At 41.8% G+C, this 26,797-nt stretch overlaps 3 protein-coding genes across 4 annotated transcripts; 1 reads left to right on the top strand and 2 right to left on the bottom strand.

Moving 5' to 3' along the window:
- The first annotated feature begins 5,987 nt into the window (after positions 1 to 5,987).
- LOC139635003 (lysine-specific demethylase RSBN1L-like) lies at positions 5,988 to 15,009 on the top strand. Its single transcript, XM_071501877.1, has 8 exons — positions 5,988 to 6,615; positions 6,877 to 6,996; positions 7,474 to 8,162; positions 10,708 to 10,845; positions 10,981 to 11,123; positions 11,316 to 11,483; positions 11,662 to 11,773; positions 12,485 to 15,009. Exons 1-8 carry the CDS (start codon positions 6,126 to 6,128, stop codon positions 14,183 to 14,185), a joined length of 3,561 nt encoding a protein of 1,186 aa, XP_071357978.1. The 5' UTR covers positions 5,988 to 6,125; the 3' UTR covers positions 14,186 to 15,009.
- Positions 15,010 to 15,499: 490 nt separating this feature from the next.
- Positions 15,500 to 17,162, bottom strand: tmem60 (transmembrane protein 60). Its single transcript, XM_071501963.1, has 2 exons — positions 16,971 to 17,162; positions 15,500 to 16,729 (listed from the first exon to the last, which is right to left on the bottom strand). Exon 2 carries the CDS (start codon positions 16,612 to 16,614, stop codon positions 16,210 to 16,212), a length of 405 nt encoding a protein of 134 aa, XP_071358064.1. The 5' UTR covers positions 16,615 to 16,729; positions 16,971 to 17,162; the 3' UTR covers positions 15,500 to 16,209.
- A 561-nt stretch (positions 17,163 to 17,723) lies between these two features.
- prr5a (proline rich 5a (renal)) lies at positions 17,724 to 26,658 on the bottom strand. 2 transcript variants are annotated; one of them, XM_071501902.1, is made up of 11 exons: positions 25,888 to 26,658; positions 24,489 to 24,619; positions 22,289 to 22,414; positions 22,115 to 22,195; positions 21,582 to 21,630; positions 21,366 to 21,423; positions 21,173 to 21,264; positions 20,933 to 21,073; positions 19,906 to 20,041; positions 19,532 to 19,807; positions 17,724 to 19,422 (listed from the first exon to the last, which is right to left on the bottom strand). In XM_071501902.1, the coding sequence occupies exons 2-11, from the start codon at positions 24,617 to 24,619 to the stop codon at positions 19,133 to 19,135; spliced, it is 1,380 nt and encodes a 459-aa protein (XP_071358003.1). In that variant the 5' UTR covers positions 25,888 to 26,658; the 3' UTR covers positions 17,724 to 19,132. The 2 variants fall into 2 exon arrangements, with proteins under 2 accessions (XP_071358003.1, XP_071357994.1); XM_071501893.1 differs by lacking the exon at positions 25,888 to 26,658 and adding an exon at positions 24,872 to 25,143.
- Positions 26,659 to 26,797: the final 139 nt, after the last annotated feature.

Genomic DNA, 26,797 nt, shown 5'->3' with positions numbered 1-26,797 from the left:
ATAACAACTTTGAATGCTACAGTTTGTTGAAATGCTACATTTTGAAGTTCAGTTTACTTCAGTTCAGTTTTTTACTTTTGATACCAAGCTTTATTATGTTTCAATAAGACTATAAAGGCTACTAGACTATATTTAGGCCTCATAGTCCGGGCATACTGTATACAGTAAGTAGTATCTATCCAACCCTACTCTAAATGACTTTAAATTTCAAGTTGTACCCGTCATCCTTCCTCTATACGAATGCAGCTATGAGCTCATTTGACATTTGATGACTGTTGACAGGATAAAAGCCAGGAATCAGAATCCTTTCACCTTCTCTTCAGTGCTTCAACACTTACACTGGGAAATAGTGTGAGAGAAATGTTTATACTCTCAAGAGACTTCTGTCTGAGCACTAGGCTGTATTGATTTATTATCATAGAGCCACATCTCTTACAACACAGCCAAGCATAAATTTCAGACAGGCGCTGCTTAACCACCGCAAGCTAACCTGATGCACGCGCTGCATGAAGAATGAAAACGATTAGAAGTTAGAATACAGTTGATCAAGATTAATAGGGTTGATTCATTTGATAGTAGCCAGTCCGAATGAATCCATTCTGGTCTCGACAGCTGCAGAGTACAGCCAGGAACTGTATTATTCCCAATAATACCCTCACTCCTGGCTTTACCCATTTATGGACAGCAGTTTTTTTTCTCCTCAAGGTGCCCTCTTGGGATACAGTGTTTTGAATTCCCCTAGTGAGCGGGCTTGGCCCACTCTCTGTCGCGGATTGTGTAAACATTGTGGTTTTTTCCATACAGACTAGAACAAACATTTGACCATCAGTCCAGCTTTGCTGCTTTGGCTTCCTGGCAGACCACTTCATCTCCATCTACTTTGGGCAGAGGAGCCAGTGTCGTCGGTCAAGTCTGTTATGTACATAAGTGTCCCGTTTCCAACTGAACTTGAGTGAACCCAACGACTGTCATGGTGCAGCACCAGCGTCTTGTAACACCACACTCAGTCTGCCTGCCTGAAGGTACAAACCTGCGTGGAAAATATTACTCACTGTTTAAAAGCCGAGAACAAATAAACATATTCATTTAGCAAAACAATTACATGATACAACACCTGCCTTAATCCTGTGGATCAGTTTGTATCCATTTAAAATTGAAGGATCACTCCTTGTCTCTCTTTTGTCATCATACACACACAGACATAGTCACACACACACACATATTCATAGTCACATGAATTGTCCATTAATGCTTCAGTAACTGATACATTCCTTTGCCATGTGTGAGAATGTTTTTCATCGGTCAATTGACTGATAGTGACTCCTAAAAAATGAAACAATCAAGTGTCCCTCACATCTGGGCTGGATTTCCTACAGCTAGACAACACCAGATAACGTCAGGTCAATTTGTTTCTATTCCAAAAGCCTGGTCTTCATTAAGACCTTGTTTGAAATCTGTATTTAAGAATCCTTGTCCTGATGAAGGATATGAAAAGCAGGCATAACGTGGGAACAGGTTATCTGCTGCTGTCACCTTCTGCCCAGTGGGACTGAGCTCTGAGGTGAGGGGACATTTTAGAGATCCTGGCATGCGTGAGAAATATAAATAATCTGTCATATTTTTCAATGACAGAAGACGTTATTTTACATTTAAAGTATGTTTTTAAGTTAACTTTCAATAATGGCATTAAATTAAAGCTGTTTTGTTTTCCATCATATCATCATACTGTATCTATGTCTAAGTGGATTTGTGCTCCATTCTGTATGTTTCACAGCTGTGGTTAATAAAAACATTCGTAATACACAGTGGGGACTAGATGAGGATGCACAGAAAGGTGTGACTGAGTTCGCTGACCTTTCCTTTTGTCTTCTACAATAATATTTAGTGGAGACTTTATGCTCGTAAAAGTGATTAATTAGAATGACAACTTGCTGTATTTTCCAGTCCTCTAAAGGTTTAAGGGTACTTGAGTAAAAGTAACAATACCACAATGGGAAAATAGTCTATTACAAGTAAGAGTCCTGCAGTGAAAATTTAAAAGTGTTTTAATTTACAAATTACTGTTGTAGCTGGTTGAGGTGGAGCCATTTTTTATGATTTTATGTGCTGTTAGTTTAATTTTGAACAATGTTTTATATTTTATAAGATCATCATATTTTGGGTAGCTAAAATCTGAATTTGCAAAATAGCTAAAGCTGTTACATAAGATGGAGTAAAAACTACAATATTTCCCTCTGAACTGTAGTGGAGTAGTGCAAAGTGGCATAAAATGTAAAAAAAACCAAAACACACACAAGTAAAGAACTACTGCTTCAAATTTGTATTTGAGTTGAGTTGTAAATGTCCTCTTCTCTATAGCAACTGTTTAAGTGCCAGTGCGCAACATTCACCCAATGAACAATTTGGGTCAAAAGAAATAAACAAATCTCATCTTAGAGTAAGCCAACGTCAGCACTCATGAACACTGTGTACGCTACCTTTCCAATTTCTCTGGCAGATTAAGACTTAAGACAGATGAGAGTAACATATAAATGGATGTGGCCAGAGAGAGTGAGAGCACCATTTAACGGGGAGAAATGTAATTTTCCACATTTTTCCAGGATTTGTTTCTGTTTTCTGTCATAACAAAAAGCTAGCTTTCATTGAGTGTTAGTATTTTATAATAGACAACATTAAGGCATTGTCTTGAAAATTTAATCACATAATGTTGACATTTAATGAATAATCGTACTTAGATCCTGGATGCAATAAAACTTGTGTAACTAACCGAGTCTTGTTGTGCAACAGAGGTGCAAATACAATTTCAACTGACATGTACCAGCGTTTGTGTGCGCAGGAGCTTTAATGACACAACTGCCAGAGTCAGTGAATGTGATGATTTTCACAGGAAAAACGCTTGTCAATATATTTCCATCACTATACCGCCACCTAGAGACATTTTAGGAAATATCTCAGAATAAATAGATAGACTCTACAGTTTATCTCTGCAACTAATGAATCCATAAGAAAACTTCAGTTAGCAGTATGTAATGGTCAAAAATGCAATTCTCACAAAAAGTATGCAGATCTTTTCATTGAATAAAATAGTTTATTCTGGTAAAATGGTTATTTCTTGGTTAATTATTTACAACCCTGTATATATGAGGCATTCCCATTTTCAGTCATTTTAAAGTAGTCTATGATAAGATAAAAAAACAAAAAAAAAAACAACAAAAAAACAAAACAGTGACTTTTGATAAAAACACAACATGCAAATTAGGTGTAGAATATGTTGAGACGTGAAGGAGTCTTGTAGGAATTATGCAGGATAATTAATTGTACTACAGGATTTTTTTTCTGAAGAATTTTGCTGCTGAATTTCTTGTTAAATTAATTTACTTTATATTAATTACTGATTTTTTTTTTCAGTATATATGTATTGCAAGATGGACTCATGAAACCACTAGATCTCTGTTTTCTTCAAAATTAAGGGGAATATTTTGTTGTTTGTAACCGTGTAACCATCTCATCATTACCAGAAAACATGGCAACATAGCATTTGAAAGTTGTCCAATCTCTTTATTGATCCATATTCTTCTGTTTTAATTCATTTTGAGTTTTTATGTTGTTGTTGTTGTTGTTGTTGTCGTCATATGTTGTACTGACTGTAAATCCCTGGTTATAATGGTCTAATATAAATGACTCAACATATGTGATGACATTGTTTGGTCAAAACAATTAAGCTGTTAAAATAACATTTTCACCTTTTCCCTTCACATGAGAACTGACCAACATCAGAATAAGGCCAAAACTCACAAAGAAATGGAGTCCATAAATGCCTCCTCTGTTATATTCACCCATTTCCAATTCCCTTCACCTTTGCCCCACCCACTCTCACTCCGTTTGTGCGTTCACGTGGAGGGCATGCCACTAAGTGTTGTTCTAAACCAATGACCCTAAAGTAGGAGTGGTTTATAAAGCCCTCCAATATAATACATACACGCTCTGTATGGATGCATTACATTTAAATTTACATTTACTCATTTGGCAGATGCTTTTATCCTAATAAGAAAGTATTAGGTATTACATCTATTTAATAAGTGCTGGAAGATTTTATAAGGAAGTGTGTGAAAAATGTGCATAGTAAGTGCTAGTTAAACAAGTTAAGGTTTTAGGAAAGGAGGTGCTCTCGGAACAGATGAGTTTTCAAGGGATTCTTCAAAATAGAGAGGGACGCTCCTGCTTTGATTGAACTTGGTAGCTTGTTCCACCGTCAGGGGAACCACAGATGAGAACAGTCTGAAATGCAGGGATGGCAATGTTCAAGCAGATGGGTGCAGACCCAGAAGTCACTCTGACGGCAAGCATTAGTGACTTGAATTTGATTCGGGCAGCCATGGATAACCAGTGTAGGTCGATGAGTAGTGGAGTGACATGCGCCCTTTTGGGCTGATTGAAGACCAGGCAGGCTGTAAGGGTTTAACTGAGCGCAGAGAAAGACCTGCGAGAAAAGCATTGCAGTAGTCAAGACCAGAGATAACCATGGCATGAACTAAGAGCTGGATGGCGTACTGAGTCGGGTAAGGCCTGATTTACTTGATGTTGTATAGAGCAAAGTGGCACGATTGAGAAATGGATGCAACATGGTCGGAGAAGGATAATTACTCGTCACACGTGATGCCCTGGTTTCTTGCAACCTTAGATGTGGTAAGGGATGAAGAGGCGATTTTGATATCAATATCATGATGAAGAGACTGATTAGCCGAGATGACTAGGAGTTCAGTCTGTGAGAGGTTCAGTTGAAGGTGGGGTTCCTTCATCCATGGAGATATGTCAGAGAAACAAGCTGAGATCTGCGCAGAGACCATGGGGTCGTCTGGGCGGAATGACAGGTATAGCTGGGTGTCGTCAGTGTAGCAGTGATTCGGGAAGCCATGGAAGGGGATAATTGGACCCAAGGAGGTGGTGTATATAGCAAAGAGGAGGGGTCCCAGAACTGATCCTTGGGGCACTCCAGTTGGGAGGGGATGGGCTAAGGACATTTTCCCTTGCCATGACACAGTGAAGGAGCACCCAGGAAGATTGGATTCAAACCAAGAAAGGGCTTTGTCCATGATGCCCATGTTTGAGAGCACAGATTGCAAGATGCGGTGGTTCACTGTATCGAAGGCTGCTGAGAGGTCCAGCAAGAAAAGAGCTGAGGACTGGCCTGTAACTCTGGCTAACTGTAGGACTTCTGTCACAGACAACAAGGCTGTTTCAGTGGAGTGGCTGCTCTTAAGCCAGACTGGTTTGGATTGAGGAGATCGTTCTGTGATAAGAATTCAGAAACCTGCCGAAAAACCACCCGTTATATACACTAAGATGCAGGCTGGCAAACCTCACTCCAAGAGAAGTGCACCATCGCTTTTGAAATGCCACAAACCTACAATTGTGAGTTCCCTCACCTCAAACACAAGTTTGACTATTTTATTATTATTATTTTTACTATTTTATTTTATTTTGGAATGAACATGTTGCTGAATCTGAGAAAACATTTTTATTGATAATTTCAAGAACTATGGAAAGACAAGGATCTAATCAGGTTAAAATTCAGCATAAAATCTGACAATAATGGCAAATGACAACAATGTTCAACAAAAAAGAAATGCGGCCTCAGAAGCATGAGAGTGAGGTTTTAATTATTCAATTAATAATTTTCCTTTCACAAGCTCACTATGCCAAGAATGTAATGAAAGCCAATTTAACCCACATCTTTTTCAGTGCTGTGTATAAGATTATCTTTTTAGATAGATATTCATTTGATTACATCTTTCAGACACATTTAAACAATGAACTTCCTGCTTCCAGGGCCAGAGTATTTCAAAGCTTGCCGGTGTCCTGGGCCCCCCGCCCCACCCATGAATGAAGAGTCTGAGCGAGTGTGGCTCTTCGTGCAGTTACATTTCGTCCCCCGGGGGAAGGGTGTACGGACCGGATTGAAATGAGGCCTTCACAGTGCGGTGCATCCTCCTCCTGCAGGCCGTACACGCTCCTGCCGGCTGCTCCCCGTCCTCCGTGCGTCTGACGGAGCTCGCCAAGCCCCGCCCCCCGCCTGGCTCTCACGCACCACTTACGTCTGACCGTAAAAAATAGAAACTTCCAAGATGGCCGAGTCCGTGGACTCCATGCATTTCGCAGCAAACAGCAAAACAAATTCCCCCAAACCCCTAATAGCCAAACGGCCGCCGGAGAGCCGACCCCAGTCTTCCAGCGACATCTACCCACCGCCCCCCAAGAAGGTCCGGGTGGAGGAGAAGGGCCTGAAGCACAGGAAACTGAACGGAGAGGTGTGCGCAGGGGAAAAACACAACGGGAAGCAGAGTTGTGGGAGCCCAGCGAAATGGAGTTTCGGCCCGGCCAAGGCGAGCCACTCCACCGCCGCAGCGGGGCCAGCGACTCCCGCTCGGAAAATCTTCAAAATCAGCAACTTTCTCGCTTCGCCTCTGAAAGTGAAGAAGGCGAAAGAGAAACGACACAAGGAGAAGGAGAAAGGCGGCGAAGCGCAGCGGAGCTCCGCCGCGGGTGTGGAGAGAGTGAGCCCAGCTAGCTGCCATACAAAGACCGAGAACGGCGACGTGAAAATGCTTCAGAAAGGTAGGACCACACAGCCTGCCCGCTCCCCGCAGGGCTCTGTCCAGCCAGGTGAACATCTAATTAAAACCCCTTTGTGAAGTGATACTGCGTTAAAATGATTTATTGAATTATTACATAATTTGCTGTACTGCAGGCCCCAGTATTTATTAGGCCCAGATGGGGATTTATACACGTGGAAATGTTTGTTCATCAGTTATGTCTCTCGACTTGAATGTAAGAGCATTTCACTTCACCCCGTCTCTTCTTGTCCTCTGCCCTCAGATCATCGCGTGAAGGAGAAAGACAGGGAGAAGAAGAAGAATAAAGAGTGGAAAAACCACAAATTGCCACCTGTACATGACATTGCAAGAGAAAACGGAGAAGTGATTTCTTCACAGAAAGGTAGGAATCAGATGTAACATTGACCAGCTGGGACGAAAAGTGATTTTTAATGAATTACATGAACCTTTTAAATATTTTTTTTCCCCCCACATATAATTTTAGAGGTGTGACTTAGAGATTCAACGTTGCTCTTGTATGAGTATGAAACAGTTAGACCAGAGCAGATGAATCCAGATGATTAAATATCTCACTTTAATCAATATGTCATTATTTTTGAATGAAATATGATTTTTTTGGGGAGAGAGTGAATCTAAAATTCATACACTTATAAACACTAAACATTCATTAATTTACGGGTACATTAAACATAATCAAATGTCTTTTATTTTACACAAAGTTCAGGTGTAACCTCAAGTATGTAAAATTATTACTTGAAATCTACATGTCAGCTGAATATTTTAGGTCTGAAATGATGCACAGCATAGTGCCTGATCTGTAAAAAAAAAAAAAAAAAAAAATTCTTGTCCTCTCTTACAGAGTCTAAGGAGAAGCCCAAAGCTGGTTCAGAGGAAGACCTCCTGCTGAAGAAACTGAAGAAGAAGAAGAAAAAGAAGCACAAAGATGGGGAGCGGGTGAAGGAGAGGTACAGCCCACCCAAAATGTATCACCGCTCATGCCAGACAGTGTGCTCAGGAGTGTCTCTGGGTCTGCCTGAGTTCCTCAGTCAGATTAATGGGAACAACAGCATAGACGGCAGCGGCCTACTCCACAGCACCGCTGCTCCGCAACAACACCATCAGGATCCTCCTGTTACTGCTGCTACCTCCGCCTCTATCTCCTCCATGGTCAGGGACAGGCTGGGCTACAACTCCCTGCTCCATTGCACCCCAGCACCAGGCCTGCCCGGTCTGGAGTTCGGCCGTCTGATCCACATCGAGCAGCAGGCCAATGGAGGAGCGTCTGTGGTGCACGCCTACAGTGAGCAGCTCTCCTCTCTGACTCCAGCTGAGATGCAACGCTTCGCCCAGGAGTTTGTGACCCTTTCGTTTAGTGAGGACGAGGCCCCGGCTGCCCGTTTTGTGATGGGAATCATCCACGGAGCAGCGTCCTACCTCCCAGACTTCCTGGACTACTTCTCCTACAAGTTCCCCAACGCACCAGTGAAGATGGAGGTGCTTGGGAAGAAGGACATAGAGACGACGACCATGGCCAACTTCCACTCTCAGGTAAGATCATTGTTTTGTATTGTGTAAAGGCTCTGTGTGCAGGAGGGCGCTGAACTGCCCACCTTGTTTCTGTGAAGTTTCAGTTTGTGGTCAGGAGCTGCGAGCAGCACAGATTCAACTGCCCCAAACTGAAACAACACATCATCAGTGATCAAAGCGTGTCCAGGTTGTCTCCTAATAATACAAGAGCAAGGTTACGTCGAGCTGAAAGTTTGTTGTCATTTATAATTGGTTTCTTGAAAAGCTCCTCTGCTCGAGTGTCCGATAGTGATTATTACACCTTCAGTTGTAGTTGTGCTTTCATGTCAACCTCTGAAGGTTGTGCCAAAGAAAGTTTGAAAATCTTGTGCTTTGAAAAAGTGATGGCAACTGGATCTGCATTGGCAGACCACTGCTTTCACTTGATTTTTCCTCAGTATTATTTTTTATGTTTTCTGATTATTTTATTTTTTTTATCACTTTACTTTCATACCCAATAGATTTGAAATAAAAATCTTTTGCCCACTTTAATTTTCTGAATTGACAAGATATAAAAAGGATTTTGCCATTGACAGCTCATAAAAGTATTTATGAATACAAGTGCTATTTCATGAATATGACACTCAGTCTGAGAAACATTTTTATAGAACATTTGTCTCTGATTGTTTGTTTAAAGAATATAAAATAGCACAAGATTTGTTATCAGACACCTCTAGTTTTACATTAGAGTTACATTTTGTTCCGACATGCTTGCTTTTTAAATAATTTATCAATAATTACTAAGCATCTATTTATATTTATCATAAACGGTTGCATCCCTACAGTTGCTGCATCTTGCTAGACATGATTAGGAAATCTAATCCACCTGAGACAGCTGTTTGTTAAAAAGGATGTTAGCATTTTCTAAAAATCTAATTGTGTTGATTCTACACCTCAACTACAACTTGAATTCTAACATCATTTGAGCGTGTTTTTAGAAGTTGAGAGAATCAGAACGACAAACCTAAAACTATTCATGCTGTTGACCCCTTAACGGGATGAAAATTCCTCCAAGGTCTCTCTCCTGTTTGTACCTCTGTTTGCTTTGTAATCAGATGTTGCTCCAGTTTGTCTGGCATCATGTCTTCCTCCACTACCAACATCAGGCAGATGATGCTTTTTATCCTGTTGCTGTTTTCAATAAAACCAAACCCGATACAAGTGTCAGCATGTTTTTCTTGATTTAGCCGGTTTAGGTCACTAATGATAGACACCGCGGACTTATATTTTCCCATACCAGCAAACAGTCACGGTGAAGCAGCAGCGCTGAGTGCTCCTCGAGTTAAATGAGTGATAGATTCATGACTGCGTTTGCTGTTAGACTGACATGATGTGTCAGAATCACAGAGTTTCTACTGGCACTAAGCTTACACGTGGGAGTAATGGCTACATTATTACATGTATTCTATTGCACAGCTTGGTTCAGCAGCCTGAAATATGCGTGTTTTAATAACATGGCACAGTTTTATCTCAGTGTTTTGTTCCTCCGGGCTGTGTGTCACAGACCACGGGGGTCTTCAGTTCTCACTTTGAGAATCACCATTTTAGAGCTTCTCAGACAGCATCTTGTGATGGTGCAGCATATTTTGACTGTGGTTTTTCTTTTCTTTTATTACAAATCAGTAAGATAACACAACAAACTAGAATGACATTCAGTAGAGTGCATACCTCTGCCAAGGCCAAACATTTTCTTCCACCAGATCTGGATTATTATCTTGATTCTGCACCAAATTGTACAAACTCATAGTTTGTCTGATTGATAGATAGACATAGATATGTCTGATTTTATTTTATTTTTTACATTTACAAGATCCTTACATCACTTCCTGAGATATTGATGAAAATGTTACTAAATGCTCTATCTCGCAATGTTAAGCCAAGTGATAAAAAATTCCTGGTTCAGCCCCTTTAACCAGTAGTAGCATACATTCCTCCCTGGACCAGGCTCCATCCCTCCACCAAGTTTGGTGCAAATCTCTGAAGCACTTTTTGTGCAATCTGCTGACAAACGTAGACGGAGGTAACTAAACCTTCAAAATGATCGTAGAGGTCCCTAGAGAATCCCCTTCACACCGTTGATGCTGGACATGTTCCCTCAACTAAACCCTTGATGTATTGTCTTCCGGTTTTCTAGATTTGATAGTATAATACAAAGTAACTGAAAATTTCAGCTGGTTTTTCACTAATTTCTCTGTAAGACAGTCTTTCATTCCTCAGAGTGAGAGTAGCTGGTGTTTTTGCTGACTGCACTAGAGTTCAACTAAAGGCCTAAAGTTTTGTATTAAAGGTCCTGTTAACCAGCAGGCTGATGCTGGTGGTACTCTTAATCAGTGCTTTATTAAAGGCAGGGGCACATTTATGTTAACAACACACTGACTCTGATAGCCTGAGTTGGTGTCTATGAAAGGTGCAAGTGTTTTGACAGGCAGTAGACTACGCATTGTTTTTAGTTGTAGATTTATTATAGGTTTATAGATACCTGTTGGACGAGAGTCTAATCTGTTTCCTCTGCGGTCCCCTGCTGCAGGTGAAGCGGACATATTCCCAGGGAACGTACCGTGCTGGGGCCATGAGGCAGGTCAGTCTGGTTGGTGCTGTGGATGAAGAGGTTGGAGACTACTTCCCAGAGTTCATCAGCATGTTAGAGGAATCTCCTTTCCTGGAGGTTAGTATTTTTATCATGTTTATGTATGTACACACCCCTACAGCCAGAGAATGTGTGAACATCTGCCTAACTTTTCCACGTGTATGGCTGCGAGTCATTATGTAACTTGAGGTTTCTCATCCTGTGTTTTTGCAGCGGACTCTGCCCTGGGGAACGTTTTCCAGTCTGCGGCTGCAGAGCCCCACTGAGAGTGACGACGGCCCCATCATGTGGGTCAGACCTGGGGAACAGATGATCCCTTTGGCGGACATGCCAAAGTCTCCCTTCAAAAGGAAAAGGTGTGTGTAGTTATATTCTGTAAATTTTTGCCAATGCACAGGTGTTATCGTCTCACCAGCATCCTCAATTAGAGCTGACATAGCAAAACCACATCTTAGTAAAATATTTGATCTCTTACCAGCACATGCTATTTACAGGTACTTAACCATGCCTTGCACTGGTCCTGACTGTTGTAAATGAATGTATTTTAGGTCCACCAATGAGATAAAGAACCTGCAGTATCTGCCCAGAGCCAGTGAGCCCCGGGAGATGCTGTTTGAAGACCGGACAAGAGCCCATGCTGATCACATTGGTCAGGGTTTCGAGAGACAGACTACTGCTGCTGTAGGTGTGCTGAAGGCTGTACGCTGCGGAGAGGAGTGAGTACACAGTGGCACCTTCTTTGGGCTCCCACTAGTGATGCTTAAATGTTTGGAAAGCTAACACAGTTTAATGCAAAAACAAATGTATGAGAAACATAGTTTGTGTTGCAGTTTATTTATTGTGTTCAGATTTTACCTCAGACCATTAAACAAGACTTTGTTTATTCCCTTACAGCAGTGACGCTCCTGCCCGCATCACCAAAGATGTTGTGTGTTTCCATGCTGGAGATTTCCCAGAGGTGGTCATGAGACTGCAGCTGGACCTCCATGAACCCCCGCTGTCTCAGGTGGGTCAGATTTAGAAATCTGCAGCGGTACACAACAGATATAACTTGATGCCTGCTTCTGAAACACTCTTTAAAGTTGCACTTCTCAATATGTTCATAATAACAACATAATAATAACATAATAACTGTAATGGGGGTCACTCATACAGAGAATTACCCCACAGTTGCTGTTCCCTTAGCTCTGCAGAGTGTTGGTGTCTTTTAGCTCATTGTTTTGGTTTACTCTCACTATTCTCTGGTGTCCAGCAGCACGCAGTTTAAAAGCGCAGTTACAGCAGCTAAAGTTAGTTGGTTGTCATAGTGCAGGACTTAGCAAGCCATAGCTAAAAGGAGCGTAAATATTGGCCTTATAGTTGCCATGTGAGCAGAAATACAACAAATGAATGGTTATATTGCTCCATGTTTGCCGCATATGTAAGGTCAACTTTATGCTAATGTTTGTCATATTAACTTAAATGTGTCAGGGTTGTGTTTACAGCTTGTTGCTTGTTTGCTTTAAGTGTAAAAGAAAGCTCAAAGTTTTTCTTTGACCTCTACAGGCCACATTGTCTCTTGGTAATCTATCTAGAGTAGAGGAATTCTTCAGTATAATACTGTTAGCCAGTCAAGTACATAGTTGTTTCTTTCTTTTTACCATCCAATAATTTCTACATTTGCTAATTTTATTGTTGAATTACTAAATCTCATGTTTTCTTGTCACTGCCCCCACAGTGTGTACAGTGGATCGATGATGCCAAGCTAAACCAGCTACGAAGGGAGGGGATCCGATACGCCCGTATCCAACTTTACCACGATGACATCTACTTCATCCCCAGAGCAGTTGTCCACCAGTTCAAGACTGTGTCTGCTGTCTGCAGTCTGGCCTGGCACATCCGACTCAAACAGTATCACCAACATGAAGAGAAAGAGGAGGAGGAAGAGGTGAAGGAAGAACAGTGTGGACATTCAGAAGTCACGCTTCATATCAAAGAGGAGGAAGACGAGGAGGTAGAAGGGAAGGAGTGTGACCCTGCTGTACAGACAGTGACAAAGCTGGAGGAAGAGGACGCTGAGGGAGGAGAGGGGCCACTCTCACAAACTCCGACACAGATTTTCAAGGAGGAAGAGCAAGAGAACAGAGTCAACATGAAGGAGTTGTCAACAACACATTCTGTACCTTTTGTCAAGAAGGAGAAAGATGAAGGTGTACTCACTCATACACTAATAGAGCCCAAAGCCGAGGAAGATGAGAAAGAGGAAGGAAAGGGAGTGGGAGATAGAGGTGCAGACACATGCCAGACACTGCAGAAGGGCCATGAGGAGGGTGAAGTGGATGGCGCGTCCTTAAAGTCACTACAGCACATTAGGAAGGAGAATGATGTGGAGGAAGAGAGGCAGCAGAAGACAACTCTGTCAGGTCAAGGTCTAAAAGAGAAAACTAAAGATAGTACAACAACCACTTATAACACACCAATCAAAAAGGATAAGGACAAAGGAAAAAGAGAGAAAGATGAAAAGGAAAGGGCTAAGGAGAAGAAGGACAAGGATAGGAGTAAAGAGAAGGAGAGAGATAAAAAGGAAAGGGGGAAAGACAAGGATAGAGAGAAGGACAGGATGAGAGAGCAGGAGAAAGTTAGGGCAGAGGGAGGAAGAGAGGGTGGTACATCAACGCAGCCATTGCCACAGATAAGGAAAAGAGAGGATGAGGAGCGGACAAGAGAGGGCAGTACAGCCTCTCAAACTTCCCTGCCTGGTCAGAGAGATGAGAAGTGGGCCAAGGAGTGGGACTCGAAGACACAACCCCATGTCAAGAGAGAGAGGGAGCACGATAAAGATAAGGGAGGCACACAGGCAGCATCTCACTTGCGGCCAGACAAAGAGGATACTCGAGATGCCTGTTTGCATAAACACAAGTCTTCCCATGGGAAGAAGGAGAAGAGCGGCAACAGGGAGGGCAAGGAGAGCAACACGTCAAGTACGCAGGGAGTGCAGGCAAAGTCAGGGAGAGAAGAAGGGAAGACGGGCACCCCCAAACCTTCGAACATTCAGGTTAAGAAAGAAGCAAAGAAGGATAAAGATGTCAGCAGCAAGGACGAAAGGAAAAAGTCTTCTGGTCCTACACCGCCAGAACACAAACCACCACGGACGCTCATCACCTTTGACCTCTTTAAGCCAATGGAGGCTCACCAAACTCTTGCCCTTTCCTTCACAGACAGTAGACCTAAGACTCACCAACATAGTGACTCTCGAGGTTCGTCCTCGAAGCCTGGATCTGACAGTCGGACAGTTGTGCCCTCTAAAGGACCAAAAGTTAAGGACTCGGTGCAGGGAAAACCTGCCACACCTCTACAGGACACTCGGCCCCAGCAGCACTCGTTAAAACATCCCTTGAAAACACACACGCCCCAAACACAGAAGGACTTCTTACTATGAATGTCTTGATGTCTAGTCTTCTTTTTTACTGTACAACTTACGCCGAGGCTTTGTTGAAATATTTGAAAATGCATCCTTCCTTCAGACATGAACTGTTCTTTCTAATTTGTAATAGATAAGCGGGTGCATTCCATTACTTTGCTGACACAGCCTCATTACTCAAGTGACATAATGAAACAAGGATGCACTCTCCAAGTATTTTAACAGTGCCTAAGAATGTAAGCTAAGTAGCTCACTTCACGTTTGTTAGCGATTGTATGTAGGCTCTATACAAAATGTTATGTGACCCGTGTGTCAGTGCCTGTGCACTACTTAGCTTCGCTCTTAAAGCACCTATTTTAGGTACTGGACTAGCCAATCTGAAAACAACATCCTTACTCCCCACTGTAGGAATGACCAGCGTTCACTGTTTAGAACATGTCAGCAAGTCACAGAGCTCCTGCTGAAATCCTCTCATTGCCATGTTGCTTTTGTCGATGGGGTTTGTTGTTTTTAACACTCCAAAATCGGAGCAAGTAGTTGTTTTCAGACTGGACTTTGTTTGACTCACACAGGGCTGTAAATGATACTGTATGTACCAAAACTGTACAGTATAGATGTTATTAGCACCAATGTGAGAAAATGTATACAGAAATTGCATATATTTTTTGTAAGACAAGTTTTATTTTCCATAGAACTTATTTATATCATTTACTGTCTGTTTTTATTTGAAACCAATGTATGTGAAAATTTTGTTGTAAATACATTTTATTTCCTAAGATAAGACTTGGTAGTGTGATTTATACTCTGATCAGAACCTCTCAATAAATGGTTCAAAATATTGACTAAGTCTATGTTAATGTCTCTCCTGCATGTCATATCATCAAGGTTTCAATAGTTGTCTTTTCAGCCACTTTAGCAGCTTGGGTCTAGAGACCATCTTGCTCACTGCCAGCAACTTATAATAATCATGGTAGCACGTCATGTTGGACTTTTTTTTTTTTCTTTTTTATGTCAGACATTTTGATTTGTCAGGAGAAAAGCACAGGTTTTACTAATAACAGGTCAACCACAGCTAAGAAGTAAAGTGAAAACAGGTTGTACTTATTGTAAGTCATTGGACAAAAGTATCTGACACATTAATATTACAAAGAATAAAGTCCAGCTCAAGCTTAACATGTTGAGGCATGACAAAGTACAGTTCACACTGATAACAGTTGAGTCTGAGTGTTGAGCTGTATTCGACAAGGTGATGTCCTAAAATTGCCAACATACAGAGTATAAACCCTGATGATTTAGGGAACAACAACTTTTTTTTCCATGAAAATATATCTGCACAGTGCACAGGACATTTTTAATCCATACGGCTAGAGAAAGTTCTGAATTTACATTCAAATTGTGTCAGTGACATCCTGGGATGAGTACTGACAAATAGTTGTAATACATCACATATAGTAGTGAGATTTCTTACCGCTTTACAGAAATGCTCAAAGAGTGACATACTGTGCAACAGTGATTCCACAAACAGGTATTATATGGTGTCCATGCTAGTGCAGATTAGGTAATTTCATACTGTAAATACGCTGCTAGTGTCAGTGTCACACAGACACCACAACAGTATGTGTGCAGAGGTGTATTATAAACCAACATTTAGTGAAGCATAGCACTGGTCACCATTTTTTTTCTACTGTTGCCCAGAAACAAGCCAGAAACAAGCCAGAAGGCAGTAATGTGAATGCCAAAACAATGTACTGCTCTCTTCTCATATTTAAAACCTGTTTACCACACTGTGTAGAACTCATTAGGGCCCTGCTGAGTTGGCAACCTGTTGTAATTTATGAAGCTTATAGCAGAAAAGGTGAATTTCATAGTGACATTGACAAAGAACAGTGTTTAATGTGCATCAGTCATGTCTGGCTGATACACAGTCTGCTTAATAAAATCGGTGTCATCTCTGATATCAATCCAGTGGATCAGATTGGTGCATTCATAGCTAGAGATGCTTGAGTGTAAAAGGTTTTTCTCCTGTTTTGTCCCTGTCCAGTTCAGTCCCTCCTGTAGTGGAAAACACTATGTCCCAGCTCCACCAGTGCCCCACCCAGCAGCACCCACAGAGGGACACACACCACACTGACCCAAGTGTTGGTGAGACTCTCCAGGCGAGAGCACAGTGTCAGACAGAAGGCCAGTTTCAGGAGCAGTGCTGTCAGGTACCACAGCCTCCTCTTTAGGCTCTGCTCGCCATCCCTGGGGTCAAAGTCTGGCTTGCAGCGCCCTGCCATCTTCACAATTAGCATAAGAATAAGGATGGTGTCAAAGGTCCAGACAGGGAGGAAGATGAGGAACCAGTTCCAGTGGATTTTGGAGTCTAATTTGAGGACCAGCATGATGAGGAAGATCAGGGCAAAGATCCAGGAGAGGAGCACTCGCTGGGCCAGGGACATCTTCATCTACAGAGGACTGGCACAGAGCCAGTATTATCCACACCCAGAGAGACTGAGGAGAGGACTGATGACCACAGCCAAGGTGACACACACACACACACACACACACACACACAGTGATCTGAAACACACCAAAAAACAACTCATTATTCTCTCATGGATGTGATGCTCAATTCATGAACATGACAGAAAATAAGAGTCAACTCTGGTCATACATAAAGATTCCCACCACTAATGCTTTCCATAAATCGCGCCGATGAATTGTAATTCTATTTAGCATTACTGTAGACCTAAAGCTACTGTTAGCAAGCTGCAGCTAACTTATGAAACCCAAATGAAAACATTGTTGAAAGATGTCTCACCACGTTCACCGGGAGAGTCAACCTGTTTCCTTAAAACCGAAGTTTGAAAGACCAACTCTTCACGAACAACATCAATGTCAACACAACAAAACAACCTGTTTAGTTTTTACAGCGAGGAGTACAGTTTTGTTAGCTTTAGCTCATAGCTTTAGCTGCAGTAACTGCGAGGCTTCCGGTAGGGATTTTCAAAACAAAAGCACGTCTTTGCTCGACAGTCGTATTTTATTTTGAAAGATGACCGCAATGAGCCCGGCACAACATTTGAAAACAAAAGCAAGATTTTTATCACTTGATGTTTTTTATTTTGTTAGAGATTTGTAGGGCTGTTGCTGCTATTGAGACTGCGTTCGTTTTGGCAACTTTGTGGAGATTTTACAAAATAAATAAATAAATAAATAAAATAAACATGAAAAAAATAAATTCTTTAATCGGGGGTCACTTAGATTTCTTCCTCATGAAAACTGAGCCGCTCAACCTGAGAGGGGTTTATGAATAAAAAGTTTACCCGTGGTGGTTATTTTTATTTTTGATAATATTTTAACATTTTAATTATTTAATATAAAATGTGAAAAATCCTAACTCTTCATGGTGGCTGGTCAAAATTTCCTGAGGTGAGGTGGGGGTAGGATGTACATTCCCACTCCTAAGGACCAACCAGTTTAGCATCCTATGAGGCTATTGACAGATATGGAAATATAAATCAGGGGAAATATTCTATGTCCAATAATTTACATTAGAAGGAGATAACCCATGTGTTTAAACATTACTCAAATTTATTTATTTTTACTGGGCTAGTATAACAAATTAATACAAATTAATACAAAGTACAACTCCGTAGACGTCATAGATTGTCAAAAAAAGTAAAGTACAAAACGCTTGAGGTAAAACATCATTTGAAAAAGATTCAGTTAAAAAGCCCTTATTAAAATCTCAATTCGTTTCAAGTTGAAAGCTCACTTTACACTTACTAGCTGTCCTAAAAACCAACGATTCACTTTTATTTACAAGGTAGTGGTGGTGCAAAATACAGTGTGTGAGACAACATTCAGTCAAAATATTCATGTCTTTGTCAATGTAAACAATAAACATCGGAGTATTTCTCATCCTCCTGCCGTAAAGCGAATACAGAAAAGCAAATGCTGTCACACTGATGTTTGCCCTAAGAAGAGAATTTTGCATTAGACCTCTATGATGACATTAAAAACAATTCAACAGTCCACATTTTCATAAGATGCCGTACAAAAGTGAGAGCAGAAGACCCTTATTACTGTGTTACTGCCAACCAGCAGACAACAGAGCATAAACAGAACATGTAAAACTTTTGTGAGGTTAAAAATACACAAATACAAAACAAACCAATGATAAATATGTTAAGTTTCAGACATTTTTCCATTTAAATGGCAGCTTTAACAGCCATCTCCTCAGAAGAGGCAAGGGACTGCTGTTGTGTGAAAACCTTGTAACTCTAATTTTGGTAGTTTTTGTGATTCAGTTGAAGGATTATTTTCCCTTCTATAGGTGGCAGGATAATGCTCATGATATTATATATTTTTGCTATTGTCACCAAATCCCAAAAAAAAGACCAGAACCAACAATAGATTAGTGATCACTACTTATCCAGGCTATCTGTGGCTCTCAGGCCCAGGCCCATTAACTCTAAAAACAGATCACAAATATATATAGTTCAGTTTTTAAAAAAAGGCAAAGTCACTAAAAGCACTGGACACCACAGTTTTTACCAAACATAGCTCAAACAAGGGTAAATAATGCTTTTGTTAGTAACTATTTTCCAATGCAGATTAATACAAAGCAGCAGGAAGGTGTGTGTGGCATTGACTCAAAGTAAACTACAGTACCCATATTCATAGTAATGAAAGTAAATGTCAGCCACTGTAATGGTATGGCTCATTAATGTCTCTTTAAATCATTTTCTGTATTTGTTGGAGGAGTGTTTTTCATAGTTTTCAGAAAGTTGGCATTTTACAGTTACAAGGTTTTCAATCACCAGTGAAAGCACTTGGAATAGAGTCGTCATGGAAACTCATCGTACTACAGCAAGAAAGGAAGATGGTACCCATTTAATGAAATGTAGTTTTATGATTTCTTTAATCTTTGTCCCAGATTACTGACGTACACACTTTGGGGGAGGGGGGCAACCACAGCTACACAGTGCTCTGCCTGCCCTCACGGCTGTACCCCATAGCCTCTGACGAGTGAGAAGGGAAATCAATAAATATCCCATCTGAGTCTGAGTCTGCAGACTCTAGCACTTGTCCAATTATGGTTTCAGGGCTGGATGATTCACTGGGCGGCGTGGAGGATGCACCCTTACTGAGATCAGTCATTGTTGTTGTGGCCTCAGTGCCGTGCAGAGCTCCTGAGGAATGAAGGGGAAGGATGGAGGCAGACGAAAGAGGCAAGTCCATGGCACTGGCTCCTGCTTGTACAATACCTGTTATTGACAAAGTGCTGGATTATTATGGATTATTATGCTATGGTTATTATTTTTTCATAATAACCAACATAATGATGGATACGGACATCTTAATTTTTTGTCATACCATTGAACTGAGAGCCCACACACAGCCTGTTGGAGGAGGGGCCAGACAGTTCAGATCCTGGGGCCAGGTCAGCGTAGGCCAGTCCTTGTTCCTCCAAGCATGATATAATCTCACAGGCAGAGTGGCGTCGAATTCCTCCGCTGCCAACAGAGCTGGCATCTGGGTCATACTCAGCCACCGGGGTCAGCAGCAGAGGGATATTGTAGCTCTTTGATCGTACCACAGGGTTTTTAGATGGTTGATCAGACTTGGGCCAGCCCCACGGTAAACGCTTGTCTGAAAGACAAGAAGAAAAGAAGGGAAGGTGCTAGTTAAGGAACACCATTACTACATTAAATTACTCTTATTTTGGGTTTATGTACATACTGTCTCACCCAGAACACAGCAATGGGCCTCAGCACTGTCTCCAGAGTAAAGCCCGTGGGTGCCCAGGTACGGTGAGACCACCCTCTGAACCAGAGATTCCAGCCTCAGGTAGTCCTCATTCACACCACGTGACTCATGGACTCCCTGTAAACAAACACAGACAGGCATCTGACTGTGAACTAAAGGTGTTCCTTAGTGCTCATGTCCATAAATAAAAACGATCAATGATGATTTTAATGTTGTAAGTTATTTATAAAAAAAAAACAAAAAACAATCAAATATTTATGGTTGCAGCTGCTCAAATCTGGTGCATTTCTTTATGTTGAGTCAGTGGGAATTGGATGACTGTAGATTGGATACTAAGCAATATAAAGAATAATAAAACAATAATAGAAATTGGAATCAACAGTGATAAAATGTCACTGTGGGCTCTGAATCAGACTCACAATCAGTAACTTCTGTACAAGGAATTTGTGGTAACTTGCGATGGAAATGAGTCTTTACCATCAACATGTTACTGTAATGATAAATCATTGAAAAAGAAATTGCTAATGAAAATGGTCGTTAGATGTAGGCCAAGTGTTCACTATACTCACTGGCAAGTTAACTTTGTTTTTCAGATTCTCACAAATAGGCTTCATTTATTTCATTCACTCATGCATTTCTTTGGCACTCATTGCACTTTGATAAACCAAAAAATATATTTTTTTATTAGAATTCTTTATCCCAACTTTTTTTTCTGGGGGGGGGGGGGGGGGTAATTTTATGCCATTAAGTCTAATGTGTGTATATTCATGTCTTGATGCAAGATAGTATATCTGACCTGGAAAGAAGATGCAAAACAGCAGGTGTTTAATCATGTGTGATGGTGGCTTACCCTTCTGTACTTGGAAGCAGTTACAAATTAACATGTGCAAAGTTCAAAAAAACGAGTTTGTGTTGATTTGCCATGTTAACAGAACAACAGAACAGAAATAACCAAACAGTGAGTAAGGAAACAAGCAGTAAAGTTTGGCTTTGTGCCTGCAGGCCTACCTGTAGAATAAGCAGCATCTGTGTAACAGAGGGGGGCACACGGGCCCGAGGTCGAGAAAGGGCATCCTCTAACTTTACACTCAAGACTATGGTGTTCCTGAAGTGAAGCAGAGCTAGCTGTCGGACAGAGGGCTCCTTACCCTGCACACAGGACAGACACAGAAAACAGCAGAACTGTTTGAAATTCATCCTTCGGGCAGCAAAAACAAAAACAAGCAGACTCCTATGAAGGTCATGTACCTGAACCGGATGAAAGATGGCCTGCAGCATCGAGAGAACATCACAGAAAAAGAAATCCCACGTCTCTGCCAGAGAGTCGAGTAACTTCTGACCTGCATTGATCACATAAGACCACGCCAAAAAGACGCTTGATTAAAGCCTAATTCACTGGCACAACAATATATTTCCACCCTATGTATTAGAGCAGTCGTACCCTCATAGAACCTTATTTTGTCCCGAAGGATGACCATGCCTTTTGTCAACAACTGGTTCTGTAAAAAGAAGACAACATTTCTGAACATCTGAGGTACTGTCACCATAGAATCAAATGTGTTCACCGTGTTCTCTACAATGAATCTTTTATTTGTCTGGATAATGTTTTCTGCTGCCAATCCAGATCCAATTTCATTTAATATCAAAGACGTGTTACCTGAAGGTATTCTGTGAAGAAGGACCCCAGCTCAGTCTTCAACAGATGTCTGAGAAAACAAATATGTGGCATTTGCTTCACATCAAAAGTCAAAATTAACATAAATATGTAATGGAGAGAAATGTTTGTGCGTGTGTTTATAACCTGTAGTTTATTACTCAAGTACACAGAACCACAGAATGAAAACCAATCTACTAAACACCCAGTTTTCCTGTGTCGTTAAAGAAATGTGTGTGAACCTCTTTGTGGCTTTTCTGTACATGGAAATGTGTTTGCCGAGCTTCAACGGAGGTCGATGTGATAGGAGAGATGGATGTGGTTTGGTAAGATAATGAGATATCTGGCTGGACCACATGACTCCCCAGGCCCACATACAGAACATACACACACAAACAACCTCATTCACAAGAAAGCATTCAGTCAGCACTCACAGGACAGTGGGCTAATTATACTAATTAAAGCACAAAATCACATCAACAGTCTAAAATAAATTATGTTTTCTCTGTACTGTCATTGTGTGTGGCTAAACTCACCGGACACCTTCATTGAGCACATAGAGTTCGTTATCTGCCAAACCTTTCTTCTGGAAGACTGCTATGACAGCATTGTGGATGCTGCAAAATAAGACACACATAAAACCGGTCTACCTTGCTGCCGCAAACGCATTCAAACACAGTTTAAAGAGTCTTGCACCTTATTTGGTGTACCTGTTCCAGGTGGCGTTGGCTCCTGCCCTCTTCTGCTTCTCCCCTCTGTCCTCTGGTGAACTTTTCTCACTCTTCCCCAGCTCGCTGAGGCTGGGGGAGCTCATCAACTTCAGCCGGTGCAGAGTCCTCATGAGGGAGATATAAAGGAAGTGGCGAGAAATAAGAGTATGCACTAAGTGCTAGACAGGATAGAAAGAGGAGCAGGCAATGAACTGACACACAGAGATACAGAGAAGAAACGCGAGGAGGTGGCTGGAGGGGAGAGGAGGACATAAGCAGCGTGAGTCTGAGCGAGACAGAGTACACAGAGGGAAAAAGCACAATGACAATACAAAGAGCGGCTGGCGACAGAGGAGGAGAGAAGTAGGACAGGATGATGCATCGTGAGAGAGGGGCAGCACGTTAAGAGCAGGATGGGTGGAGCCAAGCTGAGAGGTGGGCCACAGTGTCACCGCACTGCCCCTCTCAGAAGAGAAGAAAACAATAGCACATGCACCGATGGGGGCATACTCTTCCTCCCTCTCTGCCTCTCTGTCAGTACAATACAGCCATTGATGCAAACAAATATTTATGCAGAGCACAGATGCCAGAGGAACTGCAGGGCAAGCAGACTGAAGCAGTTAGGACTTTGTGACTGTACAGAGGGGAGGTGGAGAAGGGGAGGTGGAGGAGGAAGTGGTCCAGCTTATTAACAACAACAAAAACAGGGATAGGAAACAGTGACACAATACAGGACAGTAAAGAAGGTTTTCCTGCTCCCCCATGTTCAACGCAGCTGGTGGCAGGACAAGAAAAGTAAAACGTAGTATAATGCACGAAACTAGAGCCCGACTGACACTGGATTTTTAATGCTAATAATGAGACCCCATTAATGTTCAGTTTCTCCTCTTTTATATCCCCTGTAGCAGCTTTAAGGTTGGAAAAATGATGTCTACGTTCAGACAAGCTGTATACGAGCTTGTCCGAACTACTCATGAAAACTATGACGTTCGCACTGAACAAAATATTCAAACCTGGAAATCCACGTTTCTTCACTTCATCAAAAGTTAATTTTCTGGATATCTTTTTGGACACATTTCCTAAAATTCAACCAGATATAACTGGTATCTTTGTAAATTTTGGGATTATACTAGTGTTTTACAAAAAAAAGGTAAAGTAAAAGTAAAGTAATATACTTTGAATTTGCATGAGTTTGTAATGACTGACCCGACAATGGCAGGCTGCTTATTTTTAAGGGGTTAAAGGAATAGTTTGACATTTTGGGAAATATGTTCAGTCACTTTCTTACTGAGAGTTAGATGAGAGGATTGATACCTCTCTCATGACTGTTCAATTAATACGAAGCTAGAGCGAACAGCTATTTAGCTTGGCTTAACGTAGCATAAAGACTGGAAACAGCTAGCCTGGCTCTCTCCACGGTCAACAAAATCCACCTACAAACACCTCTAAAACTGACAAAAAACCTTGTTTGCTTAATCCATACAAAACTCAAAACAGTCTGGCATATAACTCCCATGAAACCACAACAGGACTGGTTTTACTTTGGTTTTTGTATGAATTAAACATATAAGCTGTAACATGTTAATTAATGGGCTTTAGAAGAGAGGCAGGCTGGCTGTTTTCTCCTGTTTCTAGTCTTTATAGTAAACTAAGCTAATCAAATGCTGTCTCCAGCTTCATATTAACATACAGATAAGAGAGCAGTATCAATCTTCTCATCTAATTTTTGGCAAAAAATATGCCTTTATAAAAATCTGATGACAATATATTATTACATTACAATATATACATTTTTATCCTTTAAATTAGGACTTTAGAACTTGAACCAAAAAAATGTGTTTTTGAGTGTAAAAAACTGAAGTTGTCAGTGCTCTCTGGTAAGTGTGACTGAGATGCTGTTTCATACCTCAACCACCTCTTTGGCATTTCGTTACAGACACTTCCCATTACTTATTGGCCAACTTCTATACCGACACATAAGCTAACATCGCTGATATATTGGGCCCTTGGCTTTATCTCTTGGTCTAGCTCTATATGAGACATCTTCTCTTTCAACATGTGTTGTAGGCAAAGCTCTGACGGGTAATGAAATCTGCTGGGACGAGAGATGGTGGGATTTTTACGAATGCTGATGTATAGTTCATGCATCTTCCAGAGTGCTGTATGTTGTGAAATGTTAATCCCAGAAACTGAGCCTTACCTCCTGATTGGATGCTCACTGCTGCTCTCCATGTCTGGGCTCGGGGGAGGGGCAGAGAAGGTGCTGAAGTTGAGGGACAGGGGTCTGGGGGAGGGCCGGGAGGCATGCCTCCGCCTTAGTCCATCAAGCATCTGAACATATAAGGGGGGAAATAATGGAGAAATTGTTATTAAGGTTTGCATAAAGGTAGAAATATCAGCAAAGGTAAACAGAGCCTACACGAGGGATCACATTTTTAATGGATGCATGAGGCATCGGAGAAAAATGTCTGAGGCTCTAACGCGGTCATGATCCTCCTTCTACCCTTTACTTGGAGAATGAATTAAATAAGAGACATTAAAGCGCTAAAACAGACAAACATAATAACTGAAAGTAAAACTTACAACCAAAGGGGCACAGGAGAAAACCAAGCCACACATTTGTAATCTCCGTAAATTAGTTTTAGTGTGAAATCAGCAGGCTGCTTTCTGTTTCCTTATTCCTGTCAGTGGCTGTTATTTCAACACCATGGATGAGTGTTTTGCAATCAGAGCTCAACCCACTCTGCAACTTCACCACAATACACACACATTACATCAGACAAAAAAGGGAAATGCGTGTGTGTGCATGTACACTCTGTGTGTGGGGATTATTCCTGCAAAAGCCACGTAGCAACGATCCTTTCTCTTAAGAGTATGACATTACAGTATTATGGTCTATTTGGGTGTCTCCCCATAGAAACACTCTGTACACAGTGAAGCACCATCCCCTGGTCAGAGGGGAGAACAACAGTCTGGGCTGTCACTCTCCAGACAAAGACACAACACAAGCCTCCTTCTTGACATCCTGCATGCCAGTAATAAATGGGTGACTCCTGTGTTTTCTGATGGACTGATCTGCAGTTTCATTGGAGTAACATCACCTCTCAGTCAGAGACACAGACAGGTTACATGCTGTATACTCGACATGTCATGCCACGCCAGTCTGGGCATTTCTGCTTTTGTTCACCCCTCCTCCTTGTCTTTGAGGGGCGACTACAGTCATATCGATGCCACTTTTAATTTCTATTAGTCTGTATTGCTCTCCCCGACACGTTTATTCGACATAAGATAGCCAATCAATCGGCCAGACACGCAATCAACAGTCCACGTTTATCACACAGGGAGGAATGTGCAGCCAGTCGTGCGTACGTGGAGGTTTTTTTTTTTTCTATTTCTTTTCTTTTTTTTTTTTTTTTTTACTTGTTTGGACGAGAGGATGAGGCAAAGTGTCACTATAAACAGCGTGGATGTTTCCTGAACACACACACTCTGGCGCAGATGCATCATTAAGTCCACCTATGCATAAAAACTGTATCATAATGGCTACAAAGTTGCCGTATGTCATGCGCCTCTGCCCGCCCACTGTAGCCTGCACTCACCGTCGCTGATCCTGTCGTGTCGCTCCTGGTGGGATGAAACGCTCATGTAGCACCGATGGGAAGTGTTTACTCTCCGGGCTCATCGGCCGGACTGCTCCCCGCCGGTCTGCGCACCCACACGGGCATCGGGCTGCAGGCGGATGAGGGGTCCGACCTGCGGCGCGGCGGAGGGGGACTCATTCATGAAGCATGCACCGCCGCTCACTCGCTCCCTCTCCGGCTCGCCCCCGCTTTGTTTTGACTAGATGCAAAGCGAACCTGGACTCACGGACGCGAGCAGCAACGTGGACGCGCATTGTGGTTTTTACTCGTATGCAAAACAGGGGAATCACTGGGGCTCGAGAGGAAAACATAAAAGCACTGGGTTTGGCGAGTCGTGGACATGTCTGAACAGTTTTCTCCTCATCCCTCAAGCATTAAAACGCAGGCTCATGTGGGAGACACTGACATAGAGGCACAAAGGCCCAGGTTCTTAAACCTAAACGCATCGACATCTTCCAAAACAAACAAACCAAGAGCTATACTGTATTTGCACCACAGCACACGCAGCTGCGCAGACACCACGGAGAGCTGCGTGTGCCACGCTGCCTCGGCCAGTACAATCAGAATAGGAGGCAGTCATATGAAAATACATAGTGTCCACCACTGACCCCGATCCATGCATTTAAACACACTGGGCGTTACGCCATCTGTCAGTGCAGGCGCTGGTATTTGCAGATAATCCTCTATTTCCACGGAGCGTGATGTAATTAAGTGAGTCCCGTGAGCAAGAAAATAAAGCCATTATTGGAAAAACAACTCAAACCTGCAGCAAATTTCAGTCGCATGCTCAAAGTGTGAGAAAGTGATTTTGTTGCTTCTTTTTTTTTTACTGTCAAAGTAAAGGGACCCATTGATAAGCAACAAATCA

The sequence above is a fragment of the Trachinotus anak genome, unplaced genomic scaffold (genome assembly GCF_046630095.1).
Source record: "Trachinotus anak isolate AG129_WGS33_773 ecotype Australia unplaced genomic scaffold, CSIRO_AGI_Tana_v1 ptg000002l, whole genome shotgun sequence".
NCBI lineage: Eukaryota > Metazoa > Chordata > Actinopteri > Carangiformes > Carangidae > Trachinotus > Trachinotus anak.
Note: the sequence above shows the minus strand (reverse complement) of the source record. Positions and strands in the feature narration are given on the sequence as shown.